Source organism: Stomoxys calcitrans, chromosome 4, assembly GCF_963082655.1.
Source record: "Stomoxys calcitrans chromosome 4, idStoCalc2.1, whole genome shotgun sequence".
Taxonomy (NCBI): Eukaryota; Metazoa; Arthropoda; class Insecta; order Diptera; family Muscidae; genus Stomoxys; species Stomoxys calcitrans.
In genome coordinates, this window is record NC_081555.1 from 60,585,410 (window position 1) to 60,607,945 (window position 22,536).

General features: G+C 43.1%; 4 protein-coding genes across 4 annotated transcripts; 2 read left to right on the forward strand and 2 right to left on the reverse strand.

The window, feature by feature from the left end:
• Window positions 1-2,825: 2,825 nt before the first annotated feature.
• On the forward strand, window positions 2,826-6,810 carry LOC131997270 (uncharacterized). The gene is made up of 2 exons (XM_059367950.1): window positions 2,826-3,177; window positions 3,441-6,810. Exons 1-2 carry the CDS (start codon window positions 2,826-2,828, stop codon window positions 3,764-3,766), a joined length of 678 nt encoding a protein of 225 aa, XP_059223933.1. The 3' UTR covers window positions 3,767-6,810.
• On the forward strand, window positions 4,984-6,444 carry LOC131996940 (uncharacterized). Its single transcript, XM_059367143.1, has one exon. The coding sequence runs from the start codon at window positions 4,984-4,986 to the stop codon at window positions 6,442-6,444; it is 1,461 nt and encodes a 486-aa protein (XP_059223126.1).
• Window positions 6,811-10,792: 3,982 nt separating the features above from the next.
• Window positions 10,793-19,830, reverse strand: LOC131997272 (uncharacterized). Its single transcript, XM_059367953.1, has 2 exons — window positions 19,130-19,830; window positions 10,793-11,608 (listed from the first exon to the last, which is right to left on the reverse strand). Exons 1-2 carry the CDS (start codon window positions 19,330-19,332, stop codon window positions 11,419-11,421), a joined length of 393 nt encoding a protein of 130 aa, XP_059223936.1. The 5' UTR covers window positions 19,333-19,830; the 3' UTR covers window positions 10,793-11,418.
• Window positions 19,831-19,971: 141 nt separating this feature from the next.
• LOC106095232 (INO80 complex subunit C) lies at window positions 19,972-21,083 on the reverse strand. The gene is made up of 2 exons (XM_013262473.2): window positions 20,330-21,083; window positions 19,972-20,274 (listed from the first exon to the last, which is right to left on the reverse strand). The coding sequence occupies exons 1-2, from the start codon at window positions 20,592-20,594 to the stop codon at window positions 20,075-20,077; spliced, it is 465 nt and encodes a 154-aa protein (XP_013117927.1). The 5' UTR covers window positions 20,595-21,083; the 3' UTR covers window positions 19,972-20,074.
• Between the last annotated feature and the right edge of the window lie 1,453 nt (window positions 21,084-22,536).

Here is a 22,536-nt window from a genome sequence, read left to right on the forward strand (position 1 = left end):
GCAAATACTTGTTTTTTTCTATTCGTGATACCAAAAAAACACTGAATAAACAACACAAGGCCAACTGGTGTGAGACGTTTATTCATCGGTTCACGAAGAAATGAAAAGCAACAATTTTATTCAATGTTTAAAGTCATTTTGTGTTATATGTTTGACGGCAAGTAAACAACGTTAAAAAAAAGCCGTGGACGGACGGACATTTTGTGTTATTTTTAATGCAAAATTTATTTTGAAGAAGCCAGCCCTCAAATTTTTGCCAAATTTTGCATTAAAATCAAGCCAGCCTTTTGTGTGAATTGTGTTACTTACCTTTGTGATCGAGATTCAGCCAAGTTTATGTCCAATTGTCAAGATCAGCCAAGAAGAACAAGCAGCAGAAGCACAAAAGGAACCCCGCCAGCCCGATATCAGCAATACGTCAGCGAAATGTCTGTCAACCACTCACCAAAGTCAGATACGCCAGCAAAAAGCCAACAAAAACAGCCACAGCTACAGCCAATGGACGGTACTACTCATGTCAATACGATTAATCCGCCTTCTCAATTACAGCATCAGAAAACTGCAGCCAATTCACCAGCCGGGACATCAAAACATGTAAATGAAGTCGGTGAGTTCATGAAGCAAATGAGAGTGCAAATGGAGCAGATGCAGCGTCAAATGCAGGTAATGCAAAGTGAGTACATTGCATCAATCAAATGACGTCGACGTCGCTGTCCGCATTACCTACATCGACGCTGCCACAGCCGCCATCAAATATGCCAGAATCCATACTGCCAACATCTCAGCCATCAATACCTCCACCAAATCAGTCACAATATCAGCCGCCACAGAATCTTTTACAACAGCCGCCACAACTGTCGCCTCTACAACAGCAAGCTTATCAGCCAACGCCACAATATCCGCCGCCATCACGGTCTATAAATTCGGATATGTCTGTCCACAATTCGTATCCACAAAGTTTTATATCTGTTCCACACAAGAAAATTTATCCTCTTCCCACATTTTCAGGTCTTCCAGAAGAATGGCAAACCTTTTATGAAGCGTACGAAAGCACCACAGGCGAATTTGGATATAACAGCCTCCACAACATTATGCGCCACAGAGATGCTATCAAGGGTCGAGCCAGAGAAACCGTCGAATCGCTGCTAGGTAATTCTGCCAACGTCGACACCATTATACGAACGCTGCTTGAAACCTTTGGTCGTCCGGAACAGCTGATTAGAAGCCAAATTGAAAAGGTTCGTGCCATTCCACCTTTAGCCAATGACAACCTCGAAGCCCTGGTAAACTTCCCCAACAAAATCTCGAACATGGCCACATTTGTCAAGAACGTGAAGGGAGATCACCATCTTTCCAACCCTTCATTGTTGAGCGAACTGGTCGCTAAACTTTCCACAAGCCGCCAAATGCAGTGGGCCGAAAAATGCTTCCAATTACAACAACCAGCCACCATAGTTGACTTTGCAGAAAGGCTATCAGTACTGCGCCGCCTGGCCAATATCGTCCATGACACCTTGCCGTCAACTTCGACCAATGCCGCATCAAACCGCCGCCATTTTGCTGCTACTGCACCGCCACCAAACCGAAAATACGTCAACGTCACTGTCAGCCAATGTCCAGTATGTAAGGGTGAGTACACTAACATAAAACACTGTACAGAATTTTTAAACATGTCCATCGACAAAAGATGGAACACTATAAAGGGCTCAAGATTTGCTTTTGTTGTTTAAAACGTGGACATCAAGTTAAATTTTGCCACACAAAACGCCGTTGTGGCGTTAATGATTGCCCAAAGCCACACAACAATTTATTACACAGTACACTTTCACAATCACAACCGGAGCCAGCGACCGAGCCAACTCATTTGTCCACGACGTGTGGGACACAAAATAACCGCACGGTCACGTCCGAAGCACAACGACCACAAACCGAAAGACGAAATTGCCATGCAGCTCATTCTCCCGATAATGTGCTTTTCCAGATTTTACCCATAACTTTGTATGGGCTGCACAAAACAATAAGCACTTACGCCTTCATTGACGATGGCGCCAACGTTTCTATGCTGGATCTGGAAATAGCACGAGAACTTGAACTCCATGGAGAACCTGAGCACTTGGAGCTGCAATGGCTTAATACTCACCGCGTAACACAGAAAACGGAAAAAATTCGCGTGACCATCAGTGGAGTTGGCCAATTTAACAGAAAATACTTACTTTCCAATGTTTACGTTTCATCGGATATGTCATTGCCAGTACAGAGTTGCCATATAGCACATTTTATGAAATCCCAAAAAAGTGACAAAATCGCCAATTTAAATATGCGGGATTATTCTAATGTTCAACCAAAAATGATTTTAAGCTTAGCCCATTCTTTCCTAACAGTTCCCATTGAGACGCCTACACTTTTATTCGAATTTGGACCCATTGTGTCAACCACCAGATTAGGCGCTGTTATATATGGACCAATTCCTGGTGAAGAACCAACAAACATAAAGAGGGCTTTACACGTAAGGAAGTGTGTGTACCAAAATGATGTTTTGAAGGAGTTGAGCGATATGATGCGTGGTTATTTTGATGTGGAAACCCTTGGAACCAAAATACCCGTGAAACCTATAAAATCCAAAGAAGATGAGAGAGCAATGGGCATATTGGAAACAAACACAAAGCAAGTAAATGACCGATATGAATGTTCGTTGTTGTGGAGAGAAGATGTGAGACCGATCCCTGACTCATACAACATGGCTTTGAATCGTTTGTACTCTGTGGAACGTAAGATGGCAAAAGACAGTGAGTATAAAATGGAATATTGCGATAAAATAGCAGATTATGTTTAAAAAAGGATATTTCCGTAAATTATCGGATGAAGAAAAATCTATAATGCGCGAACGGGCTTTACACGTAAGGAAGTGTGTGTACCAAAATGATGTTTTGAAGGAGTTGAGCGATATGATGCGTGGTTATTTTGATGTGGAAACCCTTGGAACCAAAATACCCGTGAAACCTATAAAATCCAAAGAAGATGAGAGAGCAATGGGCATATTGGAAACAAACACAAAGCAAGTAAATGACCGATATGAATGTTCGTTGTTGTGGAGAGAAGATGTGAGACCGATCCCTGACTCATACAACATGGCTTTGAATCGTTTGTACTCTGTGGAACGTAAGATGGCAAAAGACAGTGAGTATAAAATGGAATATTGCGATAAAATAGCAGATTATGTTTAAAAAAGGATATTTCCGTAAATTATCGGATGAAGAAAAATCTATAATGCGCGAACGGACCTTTTATTTGCCCCATTTTGGTGTAATAAATCCAAATAAAAAAGGAATTCGGCTGGTTTTTGATGCGGCGGCCGAGGTTATGAACTTCTCATTAAACAAAGCCTTACTTCCTGGTCCTGACATTAATAACTCATTAATTTCAATTCTTTTTAAATTTAGAGAATCCCCCATTGCTGTATGTGGTGACATACAAGAGATGTTTTACCAGATCGCCATTGCCAGGAAAGACCAAGATAGCCAAAGATTTCTGTGGAGAGATGGCAATCCTGATCAGCCTGTGGACACTTATGTTATGGAAAGGCTTATTTTTGGAGCCACCTGTTCACCAACCATTGCCCAATATGTCAAGAATAAAAATGCGACAAAATACATCGAAAAGTCACCAAGAGCCGTCCATGGTATCATCGAACGTCATTATGTGGATGATTATGTCGATTGTTTCGAAATTGAAGATGAAGCCCTTAATGTTGTTCGCGAAGTGGTAAGGATCCATAAATCCGGTGGTTTCCATCTTCGCAACATAATATCCAACAGTGAACGAGTGGCAATACTATGTGGTAATAATCCTGGCAATGGCGAGAACAGTGGCAACTTTTTTTTTTGGTGACAGCATAGAACGGGTACTCGGTATTCATTGGGCACCAAAGACAGATGATTTTTGTTTTCATTTGCGTTTGGCCAAAGTGGACAAAAATATATTAAATTTTATAAAGGTGCCAACAAAAAGGGAGATGCTCGGCCTAAATATGTCCGTATACGACTCATACGGATTCCTGTGCGACTTTATGGTGACGTCAAAGGTGCTAATGCAAAAGGTCTGGAAATGTGGGGTAAGTTGGGACGAGCAATTGCCGTCAGAAATTTATAGCCAGTGGAAGTACTGGTTGGAGCAGTTATCGAGATTGGTGGAATTTAAGATTCCAAGATGTTACGCCGGTGGTTTTAGCAGCAGCAATGTTGATCTACATGTCTTTGTGGATGCAAGCGAAGAGGCTATGGCAGTTGTGGCATATTGGAGAGTGGTAAGTGTCAGTGGTGTTAAAGTGATGTTTGTAATGGGCAAAACAAGCTGTGCCCCGACACGGTATCACACAATACCAAAACTGGAATTGCAAGCTGCTGTAATGGGCGTTCGAATGAAAGAGGCCATATTAAAAAACCATTTGTGCTGTGTTAATAATGTTTTCTTTTGGTCAGATTCTTTTACGGTGATACAGTGGATTCGGTCAGATCACCAAAAATACAAGCAATATGTGGCAAATCGTGTGGCTGAGATATTGGACTGCAGCAGCATTGAACAATGGAGGTGGTGCCCTGGTAACGAGAACACTGCAGACGAAGGAACTCGCTCAAAACTGTTCAAGCCATATGAACCCGAAGGACGTTGGAAAAATGGACCAACGTTTTTGCTGAAGGCGGAATCGTATTGGCCGAGTGAGGTGCACAATCAAACGAAAAAGGATGAAAGTGGCTCAGAACTGCGATCCAAGCACAGAGTTCTGGTGGCTCAGAAGGTATGTTGGTGCATTCCCCTCCTTGGGGAACTCCCTGTTTCACTCTGCGGTGTTTCGATTTCTTACATTCCACAAACGACTAGCGAGCACTGAAGGCCTCGTCCCTCAGGCGTCTTTGCTACTGGTGAGAGAATGGTGTACGAAGGCTGAAACGGGCTATGGCATGGGTGTTCCGGTATGTGCAAAACATGAGGCGTAAAATCAAAGGTGAGGCGTTGTTCTTGTGTGATCTGTCCCTGGAAGAAGAAGAGAATGCCGTGTCTTATCTGTGCCGTCATGTGCAACGTCAACAATACGAAGACGAACTTGAGGACCTGAAAAAACAACACTCAGTGAGCCAAAGCAGCCAATTATTGTCGCTGAATCCCTTTGTTGGCCAAGATGGCTTAATTCGTGCGTTTGGGAGAATCCAAAATGGTGCCTTTTTGAATCTGGAAGCCAGGCAGCCCATAATTTTGCCGAAAAATCATCGGTTCACCAGGTTATTGGTGGAATTCTACCACAGAAAGTTCCTGCACATCAACACTGCCACTGCTATGAGCGAAATACGTCAAAAGTACTGGGTGCCATCACTGCGTCAACTATTAAACAGCATCCAGAGCCACTGTTCCGCCTGCAAACTTCGTCGAGCCAGGCCACTTCAACCCCAGATGTCTGCCTTACCGATGGAGAGGGTGACCTCATACGATCGAGCCTTCACATACACAGGACTTGATTATTTTGGCCCAGTAAGTGTTGGAATCCGCCGTCAACGTGAGAAAAGGTGGGTTGCTCTTTTTACCTGCTTTACAACCCGTGCCATCCACCTGGAGATTGCCACAGACCTATCCAGCGATGCTTGCCTGATGTGTATCCGCAACTTCATTAATAGAAGAGGTGTCCCTGTATCCATAAGAAGCGACAACGGGACCAATTTTGTTGGCATAGCAAAGGAATTACAAGGTATTGATATGTTTTTGGATACTAATAGTCTCTCTTCAGGTTTGACGGCACTGGGCATCAAATGGATATTCAACACTCCGTTGAATCCAAGTGAAGGCGGCGTATGGGAACGGCTTGTGCAGTCCGTGAAGAAGGCATTGTACATCATGTTGAAGGAGCAGGCTCCAAAGCTCGAAACGCTCCAATCGTTTCTAATCGAAGCAGAGAACATCATCAATTCGAGACCCTTGACTCATCTACCTGTGACTCCCGAAGACCCGGAACCATTGACCCCGAATCATTTTCTGCTTGGGTGCACTAATTCAACCCAAACTCCGGCACCATATGAGCCCAGATTGATGTGTCTTCGAAAGCAGTGGCGTGTGGTGCAGAACTTAAAGAACGGCATGTGGCATCAATGGCTGCATGAATATCTTCCTGAGCTGACGAGAAGGACGAAATGGTGTTTGCCATCACAACCGTTGGACGTGGGCTGCGTTGTTTTTATTTGTGACCTAGATCTTCCAAGAAGCCAATGGAAAAGAGGGCGTGTCATCGAGCTCCATCGCGGCAAAGATGGTGTAGCACGTTCAGCCGAAGTGCGCACAGATGTGGGTGTCTACCGCCGTCCTGTTTCCAAGTTGGCCATACTAGACGTTGAAGACTCTGCTGGTGAAGGTGAAGCCTCCCCCTCTGGGTCAGTTCACGGGGGTGGGGATGTCGTTTGAGGGGGATGTCGTTTGTCGAGCAACCCTGCTCGACGGTAACCCTGTTGTTGCAAAATGCTGGTGCAACTGTCAGCAATGAAGTACAATGGCTGAAATATCCCAAGCCAATTTGCAACATATCTTCATTTTGTTTATTGTTTTTGTTTATTTTTAAGCCAATTTTTTTGTATAAATAGGCCCTTCTGGCAAATACTTGTTTTTTTCTATTCGTGATACCAAAAAAACATTGAATAAACAACACATTAACGTAATCTCACACCTTAAACACACACACACACATCAAATGTACAACCCTTATATTTAAAATACAAAACACATATCAAGCAAAATAAATATATCCAGCAGTGTCATCATTTCAAACATAAAGCCATACTTCAGTTTTATTATTTTGGAAGGCCAACTGGTGTGAGACGTTTATTCATCGGTTCACGAAGAAATGAAAAGCAACAATATTTCCCAACAACTAAATGTTGAGTGCACTATCTGTCAAAATCAGTGATAAGTGCAACTCTGATTTTGTGTATGTTACTAGTTCGCGCAATTTTTCGTTGTTTGTGTGTATTATGGTTCTTAACTAATACACACAACCAAAACTCGTTGAGAGATACTGTACTTCAAGAGAAAAAATTGTACTCAACAATTTACGGTACACTACCTACGCACACATGTACCGACAATACGTCCATGACATGTAAAAAAATCTAATTAGATGTGTATACATAGTAGATCAGTATGTTTATAGGTTAAAGCAGCAGCAAAAGAACAACAGATTGGAAATATGTATGTACGTATGTGAATACCGTCCTTTAAGTTTATTTTAAGTAATGTTGGTACTATGTTCGTTTTTCGCGACATTTTTTCGTGATTACTTTTTTAGATAATACATTTTGAAGCAAAAAACCTTGCTGATTTCTTTCTGTAGGACATTCTCTCATTACTTATAAAAAACTTGATAACAGAAGTATTCACGCTCCCTGGGAGGGCGCAAAGCTCGACCTGGTGAGAAAGATGGATATGCCCCAGCTCACAAAGGCGACGGTCTTCATCAAGGGATAGGGCAGTAAATTTGCGACGGAACGCATATTGGGATCCTTGGGCAAGCAAAACTAAGGTTTGGTAGCAGAGAAGTGGGAGGTCTTCCACAGGGAGGAGAAGGAGGGAGGAACTCTCTTTGTGGTTGGCATTGATCAAGTCTCCGTGACGAGTTTGACTAAGACTAAAGGCATGGGGCACTACGGAAGCAAAGCAGTCTTTTTCAAGATTGAGAAGAATAGGATAGGTAGAAATTCTCATTTTGAGACATCAGGCCGTGCAGTGGCAGGTGACTCAGGACCGAGGACCTGCGTTATTTGTCATAAAAAATTGAATTATATATTTTCCCCAGAGTTGTCAACGTCGGATGCAACAGTGAGACGGTGGAGCATACCTGGCATCACTTTATCTCCCTTTTGATGCTCCGAAACCCCCACCCACGTCGGAGCTGCAACGACTGGTGAGGAAAGCAAGATAGACAGGAAATGAGGTACTAATAGGGGCGATGCGAATTCTGACATGTCGTGATGTAGTACCAACACTAATAAGCGGGGCCAAGCCCTGGCAGAGTTCTTGAATACCAACGACCTAACACATAATATTGGTAACACCGCTACCTTTGTTAATAGGATTAGGGAGGAGGTATTAGATGTGACGATATGTTCGGAAAATCTAATCGGTGAGGTTCAAGATTGGAGGGTCTCCATGGAACACTCTTTCTCTGACCATCGCTACATTAGGTTTGGAGTAGCACGGCCATCGTTGAATCCGATAAGCTTCCAGAATAAGTTGAAAACCATCCGGACAAAATTCGGAAGGCTACTCAGAAGAAGACTTGAGCAAGATAATTTAGATTGTTCAAGCATGGAACACATTGACGAAATTGTCAAAAGGATTACGACTGCACTGGTGGGGTCCATCGAAGCTAGTTGTCCTCTTCGGGAAAGGAACGCACGTCGTTAAAAAGCGGAAGTTTATTGGGATGTGTATTACACACGGCTCAAGAAATACATTAAGAATACCAGAGCGGCAAAACGTGCCTCCTGGAAGCTTTTCTGCGAACAAGTCGATAGCGGCGATTAATGACCCCGCCAAGATAAAAAAGTTTCTCTCAAAAACCCATGTCCAAACTGAAACTTTAGTAGACGACATGGGAGTGAGAACAGAGACAATGGAAGACATATTGAAGCTTTTGATGAAAACCCATTTTCCACAGGATACGACGGGGCTCACGGAGACTCCGGAATCTTGAAATAATGAGTTTGATCGAAGGTTTATAATTATGGAATTTATGGTGAAGGAATCCTTGGAGAACTGCAAACTATTTAAGTCAGAATGAGGGAGGCTATCTGGCACCTCATCTGGCCAAAATTTTCATAGCGTGCCTAGGACTTGCATATACTCCGAAAGCCTGTCAGGAGGCAAGGGTGGCGTTTATACCCAAGCCCGGCAAGGCAAGTTATGCGACGCCAAAGGTCTACAGACCCAAAAGCCTTACGTCCTTTCTACTTAAAACCTTGGAACGTATTGTGGACACCATGATAAAGAGTATGACATCCAGCGAACTGCTCAAAAACAAACAGCATGCCTATATTAAGGGAAGTTCGGTGGAGACTGCCCTGCACGAGGTTGTGCATAAAATAGAAGAATCCTTCGATTCCAAAACGTACACACTGGCGGTATGCATTGACATCGAGGGGCTTTTAGCAATGCGCGGGCCGACACGCTGATCCAATCCTTAGACCAGTACCGGGTGAACCCGGTCTTTAGAGACTGGATAAACCATATGCTAAACATGTGCGTCCCGTGGCATAAATATAAGGAAGAAAGTGGCGCAGGGCACGCCACAGGGGGGCATTTTATCACCACTCCTATGGGTGATCACGATAAATGACCTATTACGGATGCTCACTGGGGAGGGATTTGAACCCGTATGCTACGCGGACGATGTTATAATACTTCTTAGGGGTAAGGATCCAAACGAACTATGCAGAAGGGTCGAAAGGGTTTTTCATATGGCATATGACTGGGCTAGACCCAGAGGTCTCAATGTTAACCCAGAGAAGACTGAAATATGTCTGTTCACGAGGAAGACGAAGGTGGTCCAATTTAACGCACCACGTTTCCTCAATAAGATGATAAGACGAGGCGACGATAGGAAACCTGGAAGGAAGGGAACAGTTTTCCGATCGGCTATCTGAGGTGAACCTTGAAGTCGAGTGCGTGTCACTGTTACCATCGGCACAGTCTTGGATTGACGGAACCCTAGTATTGCCATCTGGAAGATCATGTTACACGGATGGATCAAAGCTTGAGGACAGAATGGGCCTGGGGTTTTACATTGAGAACCCAGGGACTGAGATCTGTTTTAGACTGCCTGACCATAATACGGTCCTGCAGGCGGTGATCCCGGTGTGGTGCTAACGCGAGGAAGTCGAGTCTGAACGTCTTTACCGACAGTAAAATTGATGGCAAAATCCCCTTCGTTTGGGGCCATAAAGGAATAAGGTGAAATGAAATGGCAGACGATTTGGCGGTAAAGGCCAGAGGACTGCCGTCAATAAACTTAGTTAACCCGAAGCCTTTTGGGTCGACGCAGTCCGAGTTAAGGGAGTGGGCGACGAATGCGCATGCAACATTGCGGAGTAGCGAAACGGTCGGTAGGGCGGCAAAACCCTTTGGGGGGATCCAGATCGTGAGAAGACGAGGCTATTACTGAAAGGAAGCAAGAAGGAGGTCAGTATAGCTGTTGGTGTCATAACGGGACACATAGGACTACGAGCTCACTTATGTAAAATCGGTGCGGCAAGTGATAGAATGTGGAGAAGATGATGAGACTTTGGACCATTTGCTTTGACACTGCCCGGCTTTCGCGGCTAACAGCCGCCGCTACATAGGTGGGGACGCGATACCAGGCATGAACCCACTTGAGGAGTGGCACTGAAAACAATTAAGGAATTTTGTAAGTAGGACGGAATTCCTGATTTGAAATTTTCTTTGAGTTGCAATCCATAATCGACCCATTATTCTGACTTTCCTCCTCAGGAAAAGTTCTGAAGGCGATTTACTTAAAGTTGTGCTGTTGTTGCTGGTTGCTCTGTAGTAGAAATCTTGTATGGCCTTGAGACCATTGGTGTTTTTTTAAAGCTCGTTTAAATCTGTCAACAAAACGCTCAACTTTGTCATTTGTTTGCGGGTGGAATGGGGCGGTACGAAAATGCTTTGTGCCGTTTTCACTACAAAACAAACTCTTTTGAAGTAAGCTGAGTACCATTATCACTCACCAAAAATCAAATTTTAAACAATAGTCCCTGAGGCACTCTATTGGTCATGATGACGTCATCGACTTTATTTGGCAGACTTCATGGTACTTGGAAAAGGCATCAATTATCAAAAGGCATGTTGATTGATTCACAGGACAAGCGAAATCAATATGAATACATTTTAGCATGTTTTGTGTAGGTTTTACTCTCTCTATCTTTTGAAAAATAATCAAGCCGATCGGACCATAAATGAATGTTTGGCAAGCAATTCAAAATTGGACATGCTCGAGGTGACCAACTATGACTATGTTAAGTTTCGTGTCCATATCACTATCAATTTAAAAATTCCCAATTAATTCCAAGATTTTTCGATTTGCGAAAATTGTGCGACGTCTTCCAAAGAGAAATGAAATAACAGAGAAATTTTTGTGCTCTCAAAATTTTACAGCAAAAGTATAAGCTTGACATTTTCTCTGCCGAAAAAATTAAAATAAAAATGTATGTAATTTAAAGCAAAAAGAAAAGAATAGCTCCGCTCTGCACGTGTCAAAGAACGTGACACATGATACACTGCCTTCACGCAATTATGGGGGAAAATGTGGCAAATGTAGGCGCCAATGCCTACATTCGATGCATCTGCTGCCACTTTGATTGGGTCTCGGATCATAATGGGTCAGCATCAGTTAGGAAGCCAGGATGTTTTCGAATTCCTGGAAAGGGTTCTCACAGGCATTACTCCATTTCCATTCGCGGTCAACTCACGGTCAAAGATGCGCATTTTCTGTAGTAGTTTACTGCATCCATAGGTGTTCAAAATGGCGGAAATCTTCAAAGGGTTAGGACAAATTCCACTGACATCGAATTTGTATCTAAAATAGTTAGTTACGGAAAAAATAACAATTATTTATTTTTATGGGTGGCAAATGTGGTGTAGCCGTTGAGTGAAGCGGACGTGTTTTTATTTCGCTCTTCGAAGAAAAGAAAAAAAATATCCGTACCTCGGAATAGGTACTACCTGTTACGAAAAAAATGTAAAGCCTTTTTGGAGTAGGCTAGAAATGGACTTCAAAGACCCAACAGCTGCGTTGGTGGCATCAGACCCTAGCGTGTTGTCCTCCCCTCCTATAAGTGTGGGTGTCTTGGCACCTTTAGTAGTGAGTAATGCTTCAAGCACACAACTAGTCGTCAGACTCCCCAGGCTTTAAGTAAAGGTGGAGTATCCGATTTCAGACAGCGACGATGTCAATGAAAAAGTTATCGCAGCCGAATCGAGAGATGAGGGCATCGGGATGACAGCAGAAGTGAGCGATGGCTTTGCTAAGCTCACAAGCAGATCGAGTATGTACCGGCAGCGCAATCGGGCGAAAGTGCAGTATGCTGTAAGGGATAAAACTGACATTTCAAGCACTTCTGCGGAAGCTGGAAAAAGAATCAGATTTCCCGAAGAGCATAACGCTGCTAAAATTCTGAAAAAGAAAAAGAGCTCCCCGATTTCAAGTACTCAGGAAAAACCAAACAAACCATGCAATGAAGATTCCAGACAGTGTCCTGCGGAGGTAGACAAAGTCGGAATAGGAACGAAAGCAGCGCGCACGTCCCCTGAGTCTTCATGGAGGACTGTGACTTCCAATAGGAGGCCACAGTCATCACGGAAGGGCAAGACGGTAGTTGAGAATGGAAAGGAGCCATCCTCTTTGGCCAAAGTGGCAAGGAAGCACACGAGAGATAAGTTGAATTATGCAGTTATCAAATATCGGCTGTGCATCCAGTAGGATTCCACCAGATCATCGGTCCCAAGTGAAGGATCTGGTAAACGATCGGATTTTCGAACATGTGTGTAACTCTGTAGAGGGTCCACCCATATGACCTGCGAGTATAGAGGGGACATCTTTACGCTGCGTTGTCGGAATGTATTGATACCGTCAAACAACTCGTCAGAGGCATCTACGCTTCCTATGAGGGCGCAAAGCTCGATCCTGTGTGGAAGATGGATATGCCCCAGCTCACAAAGGCGGCGGTCTTCATCAAGGGACGGGGATGCGACCATTTCATAAATAAATAGAATTAAATTCAAGCGCAGGTAAATAAGTAAATTCAAAATTAATTTGTAAAATTGTAAAATTCAAATCTCAAATTGATACCCTAATCCAAAAAGTGATTACGTAAAAATCGAAGCTATTTGTATAAAACGTGAAATAAAAACGTACTTGAAATGCGTGACTTGTTGGAGATAGTTTTTTCAAGGGACGATAAGATGAAGAGTAGGGTATATGTTTTAATAAAACTATCAAACGCCAGTTCTACTAAAATTGTATTGCTTCCTTACAGGTTTGTGGGTACTTCGGATGCAATCTTATCAATGGAAAGGAATATCTCACGCAGACCTCGACCGGCCAGATGACTGGTGGATACTAGCCGAGTTCTGAGTCCGGTGACTAGAACCTCAAACAATCCCTTCAGTCGGACATTGGCAAGATATTCTTGGTCTATTGCTATATTATGTTAATATATGGATGGTTCAATAGTATACTACTAACTAAACTAAGTCCAAAAACTAAGGCAGCATACCAAAATCCATGTTAACTAGGAGCCTCCTGCTTAAATACCAAGAAGATTAACGGCTTCGCGAACTAATCTCCTTGAACCTTCGTCGGGTCCGGAAACTCCTGGTCTATTGCATAAAAACTATTGTAGAAACAATGAAAAAATTGCCTCTAATCTGATCTATGGCTAGCAACCTTACCTATCTTAAGATTCCGATCGCGTCCTTATATAGATTAGAATTATGTTTGCCTTCTTAATGGTGCAATATAGAGCTTTAGAAAAGCAGAGGACTCTTGCGCTTAACCCTACGTGACCTAAAACCTAAACAGTACTGCTAAACTAAATGCTGTGTTTCTTTTTCGTGCCCCATGTTGGGTGCCATTTTGTCCTGTCCTGATCCAATGATTTCTATGTATTTTCTGGCCACTTGTCGCTGTGCTGGCATAGTGGCGTATACGCGGCTAGTGCTCGGCGGATAGGGTTGTTTTTGCTCAAGTGTATCACTTATCAGAGTGTATCACTTCAATCCCATGGCAGCCGGTTGTACGCACCGGATTGACCCGATGGAATCTTCATCGGCAAGGGCTGCCGCCTCAGTGTACCTGTTCGTCTTTTTTCGTCATGGGAGAGGCACATCCCGGAGTGCCTTCTCCGTATGCTTCTGGTCCGTGCCGGGATTGAAAAGAACCCCGGAACCTGGTTCTGTTCCGTTTGCCAGAACCGCCTTCATCATCGGTCAGTGTCGGTGAGGTGTAACCGGTGCTTGGAGTGGGTACATTTCCGTTCTTGCTCTGGCCTAACCTCGCTACGGGAGTATAGTCATACTGGCTATGTCGCTAGGTGCTGTGCGAACATAGCCAGCAGTGGGCCACAAGCGTCGCCGTCGTCGCCTTCGGCGTCCTCGTCGTCGGACTATGTGACCCCCCCGACCTCTCCCGTACGGCAAATTATGCAACGACAGCACCCTAGCCCTACTATTGCCAGGCCAGTGTCGGGAAATGTATCGTTCTTGCAGTTAAACTGCAATGGACTGCGAGGCAAGATTGATGAGATTGTAGATTTTATGAGTCGGAAGAGCATATCGGTCGCAGCGATCCAGGAGACAAAGCTGACTAACATCTGCAGCTTGCACAGTTGTCACGGCTACAATGTGCTACGTAAGGATCGCTCAAGGAATGGAGGTGGGGGATTGGCCTTCGTTATACACCATTCCGTGCAGTATAGACCTATCTCGCCTGCGCTTGACGCTAATGACCCATACATGGAATGTATGGGGGTAGCAGTCAGGTCCGGTACAGCCGAGATAGAGATATACAACGTGTATATACCGCCGGTTGGTAGCTGTGTCCCGATTAATGGCCAGGCCTACAGCCCCGACATTAGTGGGTTGCTATCTGGCCATAGTCGTCTGGTTCTGGGGGATTTTAATGCACATCACTCGTCATGGCATTCTCCCCTAGGTAACGACCAGCGTGGCAGAGCAGATAGATAGCTCCACGTTTTGCACGGTGAATGAGGATGCCCCCACTAGGATTACGAGGAGGTGCAGCAGCTCGCCAGACATCTCAATTGCATCCCCTGATCTCCTGAGTGACGTATCCTGGCAAGCCGTCATCTCTTTGGGGTCAGACCACCTCCCCATAGTCCTCACCATCGACCGACCACCCGACTTCATAACCTCTGAGCGCCGGACGTTCATCAATTACAAGAAGGCCAATTGGACTGACTTCAGAGACTATACCAATCGCCGCTTCAATGAACTGCCACCCCCCTCTGATGTGCTTGTGGCCGAGAGGAAATTCCGAGACATCATCAACGCAGCAGCCGCTCGCTTTATACCAGCCGGTCGAATACCGCAAGTGCGACCCAATTTCCCGGCGCAAGCAGTGGTACTCGCAGACGATCGTGATGAGATTCGTGCTATGGACCCCGCTAACCCCAGAATCAGCGAGCTGAATCTGGAAATAAACAGGGTAGTCAACGAACATAAGCGGAATTTGTGGCTGGAACACTTGGAGCAATGTAACTTAGGCACCGGTGAAGGCAAATTGTGGGCCACTGTTAAATCTCTCACGAACCCCGGTAGACGGGACGACAGGACCTCAGTCACTTTTGGCGAGTTAACCGTGACTGATCCGAAGAGATGCGCCAGGTTGTTCAACCGTCAATTTATTGTGCATCCCGAGAGAGACAGGGCAAGGAGGAGAGCCATTCGCCGTATTCGTGGTCTCCGAGCCGATGAACAGCCATCACAATTTACCGTGGGCGAAGTTACGAATGTCATCCGTGGCGCCAAATCTTCCAAGGCGTTGGGCCCCGACGGAATCTCTACATTGATGCTGAAGAATCTGGATTTACCTGGAGTTGAGTACCTTACCACAGTCCTTAACCTGTCATTGAACACTCTTATAGTTCCCGATGTCTGGAAAATGGGCAGAGTGATCCCGCTACTGAAGCCTGGTAAGGACCCGAGTTTGGGGGAGTCGTACAGACCGATCTCCCTTCTCTCACCAGTGGCTAAGACGCTTGAGGCATTACTCCTCCCGAGCCTCGTAGGAGAATTTCCATTCGCCGAGCATCAACACGGATTTCGGAGACTGCACAGCACAACAACAGCTTTGCATGCCATCACCACACACATTTGCCGTGGCTTCAATCAACCCAGGCCATGTGATAGGACGGTCCTTGTGGCACTGGACCTATCGAAGGCATTCGACACGGTCAGCCATGCCAAATTATTTGAGGACATCGCCAACACGTCCCTCCAGCCAGGCCTGAAACGTTGGGTCGCGAATTATCTGTGTGGCCGCCAGTCATTTGTGGAATTTAGGGATAAGAAGTCAAAACACCGTAGAGTGAAACAGGGAGTTCCCCAAGGTGGGGTGATATCTCCGGCTCTGTTTAACCTCTACCTATCCTCCATCCCACCTCCTCCAGACGGCATAGAGATCGTATCATATGCGTACGATCATGGCATCAGGCCCCCCACCCATTGATGACATCTGCGATAGGTTGAACGTCTACCTCAACGAGCTTGCCTCATATTTCGCTGCAAGAAATCTGAAGATATCCGCCACCAAATCTTCAGCCACACTGTTCACTACAAATACGCGTGAGGTGAATTCTGAGCTGACTGTGATGGTCGATGGAGAAATGATTCCGACCATCAAGTGTCCCAAAATACTTGGCGTCACATTTGACAGCTCCTACACTTTCTCCCCACATGCCACAGCAATCTGCAATAAAGTCAAAAGTAGAAACAAGGTCCTCAAGTCACTCGCTGGCAGCACTTGGGGTGCAGACAAAGAAACCTTGTTGACCACGTACAAAGCAATTGGCCGGTCTGTGGTAAGTTATGCAGCGCCAGTGTGGTCACGTCAACTTTGTGACACGCAGTGGAATAATATTCAGATCTGTCAGAATGCCTCCCTCCGAACTGCGACGGGCTGTCTCCTCAGTTCTCATGTGGACCACCTCCATCAGGAGACAAAGATCCTACCAGTGCGAAGACATAACTACATGCTGTCTAAGCAATACCTTCTGGGCTGTTATCGCAGAAATCATCCAAATCATCATCTTGTGGATAGATACCCACCGCCCAGAAGCCTTAAGGTTGATCTACACGATCTAGAGCGTGAGGTCCAACGCTACAAGAGAGAACCTCTAGATCAAGCGGCATATCAAGCGGGTCTGAACAACATTCATGCAAACACGGTAGCAGACGCGTTAATTGGCTGCCGGGTGAATGTAGTCCTTGGAGAACGACCGCCACCCATTGCACCCGAAGAAATCGACCTCCCCCGGCAAACCAGAGTGGTTCTGGCTCAATTACGTTCCGGCAGATGCAGCCGCCTCAATTCCCACAGAGCTAGGATTGATGCCGACGTGCAAGATGTATGTCCCGATTGTAACCGGGGACCGCACGATACACGTCACCTGTTTAACTGCCCGGCCAGACCCAGATCCCTGTGGACGCACCCCATCTTAGTCGCGGAGTTCCTGGGTCTTGACACTCAACAGAATCAAGCAGACGAAAGATAGTACACAATAAACTGCTACAACAACAACAACAACTTATCAGAAACAATAGTTTTACATGCCAGGCTTACAATATTTGTTTGTATCTCTTTCGAGACGAGCTCAATGATCGGAGATGCAAATGGAAAAGGAAAGCCAAAGATAGCAACACACACCAACCACTATGGGACGCGTTTCGTCTTTGAATAGAAGACTTTTCAACCATATTAGGTGTGATGGCTTCAAGGGCCGTGCGTTGGTATGTTGTATTTGAATCGAATTAATTGCGAAAACGCATCTATGATACAATTACTACATTAACCAAGCTTGACAACCCTGCTTATTAGCTGTACTTTTTCCAATGCATTTATTTTTGTGTAATGGCAGACTGAAAAAAATTAAATATCTAATGTCTAACTATAAAAAAGGAAGCACCACACCTACCTGTTGGAATGCCTTCTCGCCTGGTCTTATGGCGAGGAATATCCCTCCCTCTGAAACAAGAGCTCCACCATGGCCCACACCCAACCCTTCATCTTACCTCCTTCCTAACCCCTTCTTAAGACCTACATACATGATCTCAGCGAAAGACATGAGTTCCGTTAAACGTTATGAACATTTTTTTCAAGAACGTGTTTATTTGCTATAAAATGCCTCCATTACTAAATTCATTTCAAATTTATAAATTCATGAATTGCTATTCCATTTAGCAATCATATTTAAAATATAAAAAAAACATTATTTGGCTTTAGCCTAAATATTTAAAATCATCCATATCGGACAAATACGCATAAATGTTTATCTCCATGGATCTGATGGGATCTGCATTCTCGTCAATTTTAATCCTCCTGCCGCCAATAATGAAGTTTAGTCCCAATTGGATGCTAAGGCTCCGTCCGTCCGTCTCTGTATACATTAGTTTACTCTTATTCTTTCTAGGCCATTTTCAATGCCAAAAAATACGACATCGTCTACCTACTCAGCCGGGACAAAAATCCCTGTGGATAACTTCTACCTATGTACCTAAAGAGAGATATTTCTATTGGGGAAGGGCAAGGACCATAAATTGACGATAAGGGTCCAATAAAAGATAAACATCGGGAGAAAACTGCCTGTATGAAAACTGCCTGCCTTTAATATATTATTAATTCAGTTCCCTTTAGGATTAGTCTGCAATGTAGTTTACCTTGTAATTCAGTTTTGTAATTGCTTTTAGTTTAGCTTTAAGATAAGGTTAGTGTGTAATAATTTTTTTAGTTCATCTTTTAACGTTAGCGTCTAATTCAGTCTTTAAACTTGGCGTGTAACACCGTTTTTAAGGTTAACTTGCATGTCGATTTTCAGATTAGCACGTTATTTAGCTTTAAGAATAGGTTGTAATTAAGTTCATTAAGATTAGATCTTTAAAATTAGCCTGTATTTAGTTCTTCACGATTAGCTTTTAAAGTAATTGTCTTTCTTTCAATAAAATATACAGAACGGTCTGCCATGACCGTTTACACTCTTTTTATTATTGTATTTAAACTTCTCCTTTTCTTTCAAAAAAAAACAGAAATGCCCATCATTGTGGTTGTAAGGATATAATAGCACCCAAGATATATTCATTTACAGGTAGTGGCAGTTGCCTAACAACAAAATATCGAGTGCACTATCAGTCAAAATCAGCGATTAGTGCAATTCTGATTTTGCGTACGTTTTTAATTCGCGCTATTTTTCGTTGTTTGTGTGTGTAATGGTTCTTAACTAAAATGCACACACACAACCAAAACTCGTTGACAGATAGTGCACTTCGCAAGAAAAATTGTACTTAGCTGGTAACGGTACACTACCTGGTAATTATGTCAATATTCCAACGAGGCTCGGAAGTAGTCCCCCAAGCGTCTCGGCTACCCATGAGGAAAGAAAGGTCGTTCTGTACAACTGTACGACCCTTGGATGACTTGGCGCCACGGATGACATTCCAAACTTGTGATAGCTGAAACGGCTCGGAGACAACGGATACGACGAATGACTGTCCTTCTAGCCCTGTCATTCTCGGGATGAGCAATAAATTGACGGTTGAACAACCTGGCGCATCTCTTCCGATCAGTCACAGTTATGTCGCCAAAAGTGACTAAGGTCCTGTCATTCCAGCTTTTCCCTATCTACCACCCACGGAGGCGTCCGATGGGAGAAGTCGCAAAAAAATTCCGCACAGAGTTACACGCAGGAACCTGAAACATTGGTTTTTAATTTAGTTTGTTTATTTGCTTGTTTTCATTTCGTCTGTCATTAATTTTTTTTGGCACAAATGGGTTAGTGACCAGGTTTATGGCTCTGCAAGAGGAAATCCACTGATCCCAATAACAATAGGTAAGCCCAATCCCATGGCAGCCGGTTGTTCGTAGCAGATTGACCCTACGGAATCATTCATCGGCAAAGGGCTGCCTCCTCAGTGTGCAACACACTGCTACAACAACAACAATAGGTAAGTCTTTTAGAACTCTACCCATTGCATTGGATTTAAAAATTTTGCGCAACAAAACCTAAAGATAGGTATTTCAATACTTATTGTACATTTCATTCTTCATTTCGACCCAGTTTCAACATTCAACCGCATATAAATTTGCTAGTTTTAATTCGCATGCTTGTCTATAGTTTGTCCATAAGTTCAATTACATTACAATATGCATTTTCAAAAAAGTGACATCTCGAATATTCATCCAATTTAATAACCGTTTTAAAAATTGTTAAACAATATTAATTTTATGTTGTCAAAATTCTTAAAAGTATTATTAACCTACAATATTTGTGGCTCCTCTAAGTGCTAAATAACCCTGTACTATGTCGGACGGTAAAGTGCGAATAATTCGGAATTCGTCAGAGTTATGGTAGTGCAGTCTCGTTTGCGGATCGGTGTAGGGTGCATGTAATCCGGATATATCAGAATACTTCTTAGGTGGTTTTAGAGACGGAGGTGCATTCAAAGAATTATCTGCAAGGATATAAGAATCAACTCAGATCAGTTAGGCCAACTAAAAAAAACTTACACAAAATTATATCATCCGGCCAAATAAGTGATCTCTCCTGAGTTATAATCTGTTTCAATGATTTCCAAACAAATCTTTTTCCACAAGTTTCAAAATAGCTAAACTTGGTGTTTTTGCATAAAATTTTAGGTCGCTGCAGTACAGATGTTGAGGGTAAAGTTGGATTTGAGCACGGCGCGGCATGTGCTGAGTCAACCTTCTCGACAAGAATGCCGTCGGAGTCAGGTTTATGTTTTTTGTGAGGTACTTCTTCCCCTTGGTACATTTTAATCTAGTAGTCAGTTAAATTTTCCAAATACAATATAATCACATATGTTTTATTTAATTTGGCTGCGTGCCAATTGATAGTAAAATTGCAAGGCTAATTTAAAAAGGTTGTCACAGGGTTCACTAAAATAAGTTAGGTCACTTGCCCAGCTGATGGAATTATCCAATTACAGATCACACTAGAATACAAAATCCTATGTTTAGATTTTTAAATTTGTTCCTTTCTTCACGTTTATATTAACAAATCTTTTGAACTTTTGGTTGCTACAAATGATAATGCAAATAAAAACTAAAATGTCAATTAGGAAGTGTCTACGCGATGCCCCACCATCGTTCTGGATGCGATATACGACGTCATTTATTTTCTTATCTATATGATAACTAAAATTTCGGTATGTGCACATCCCAGTATTTCTCCCATGGCAACCGATTTTATGTACCGGATTGACCCAATGGAATCCTTCATCGGCAAGGCCTGCAACCTCAGTGTACAGCACACCCCTACAAGAACAAGCAGTATTTCTTGTAATTGTATATCACATGGTTAAATTAACAAGGTTGGATCACTTGCATTTGGATCCAGGGTAGACTTATAAGGTGAAGTCATGCGAACAGCGTAGTAAATTTTTTTAATACATGACTTAAACTCAAGTGTCAAATATTGGCACTTTGCATTTACAAGCTTGCTGTTTACCACTAAAGAGCACGCAATTTGTTTGCCAAGATCATTTTTTGGCCAATGGTGTTGTAGGTGGTCGCAGGCTTTTGCTTCCAAATGCTTTACCATGTGTTTTACCCGAGCTAAATGAGTATTCCTTACCAAGCCCCCAGCTTTCAGTACCAAAAATTAATAATTCTGAAGAAATGGATGTCTCTTTTTGAGTAAGTATTAGAATAATTTAACAAAGATATGGACCCTCTAAAATATTATTTTTTAATTTTCAGGGAGCTTTCTTACTTCGACGATATTTTTTGGAATTAAAGGACAAGGAAACACAATCCCAGTAGGTATAATTTTAGACGTTAGTCTGCCAGGCCATACTATATATATAGACAAACAAATTGCTTGGTCACTCAGCTCTTCCCTGAGACTCTCCCCTCGAAATCGGTGACTGTCCGCAGTAACCCATCCGTGAACAGTACAAGCTTAGTGTATTGTTTATGCCAATACCATTGACCATAGCTCATCTAGACAGTTCCTCAATACTCTTTCAATAGCATGTGTATTAGTAGAAAGGAATCGGTTACCGTCCATGATAATAACGCTATTTGCCTAGGCAACAACCTTCACAGCATACTGTTCAATAGACATAAGAATCACATTGATGGCCAAGATCTTTAATGTTCCTCATCAACAGTTTTCGAATTGAGCCCACTGACGGTAGTATATGACAGCCACGTATGTGGTGTGGTTTTTTTTTATAAGTGGGGCATACATCCTTGACGTTGACATTAATCCTTTGAGAGCTAGTGGTAATTATGAATATGGAAGTGTTTACAGTCCCGATTTTATTTTAAGAACAAAATTAAGAACCAACCAATGGACATATATTGCACATTTGTGCTTAAATCTAATTTTACTGATTGATACAAAACAAACAACACATTACAAGTTTTTAATAAGACTGATACCGCTTTTCGCGATGAAAATCAAAATTTTTACGAATCCTTTTGTATGGATAAAAGATTTCAAAACCAAAATAATTACTTATGATAGAATTTAAATAAAGTATTAAGTTATTATTGAGATTTTTGTAATACCTAAAAAAATTAATCCGGGAATTTTTTTAATTTTCGTCGCGAAAATCGGATATGTTACCAGCCTTAAGGATTTTTTTTTCGAATTGGGAGGAAACTATTCTATTGTAGGGACCTAACTGCTTCAAGCTTGTTGAGGCAGGCAAAGATATGTAACCGATGTATTCTGAAATAGAAAGGGA

Bases quoted from the DNA above. Each gene is read 5' to 3' on its own strand.
- LOC131997270 (XM_059367950.1), top strand. From the start codon at position 2,826: ATGTTTAAAAAAGGATATTTCCGTAAATTATCGGATGAAGAAAAATCT. The intron at 3,178-3,440 runs GTGAGTATAAAA...TTTTAAATTTAG, and splicing joins ACGTAAGATGGCAAAAGACA to AGAATCCCCCATTGCTGTAT.
- LOC131997272 (XM_059367953.1), bottom strand. From the start codon at position 19,332: ATGACAGGGCTAGAAGGACAGTCATTCGTCGTATCCGTTGTCTCCGAG. The intron at 11,609-19,129 runs GTAGTGTACCGT...TAACTATTTTAG, and splicing joins AATATTGACATAATTACCAG to ATACAAATTCGATGTCAGTG.
- LOC106095232 (XM_013262473.2), bottom strand. From the start codon at position 20,594: ATGTACCAAGGGGAAGAAGTACCTCACAAAAAACATAAACCTGACTCC. The intron at 20,275-20,329 runs GTAAGTTTTTTT...ATATCCTTGCAG, and splicing joins GCCGGATGATATAATTTTGT to ATAATTCTTTGAATGCACCT.
- LOC131996940 (XM_059367143.1), top strand. From the start codon at position 4,984: ATGAGGCGTAAAATCAAAGGTGAGGCGTTGTTCTTGTGTGATCTGTCC.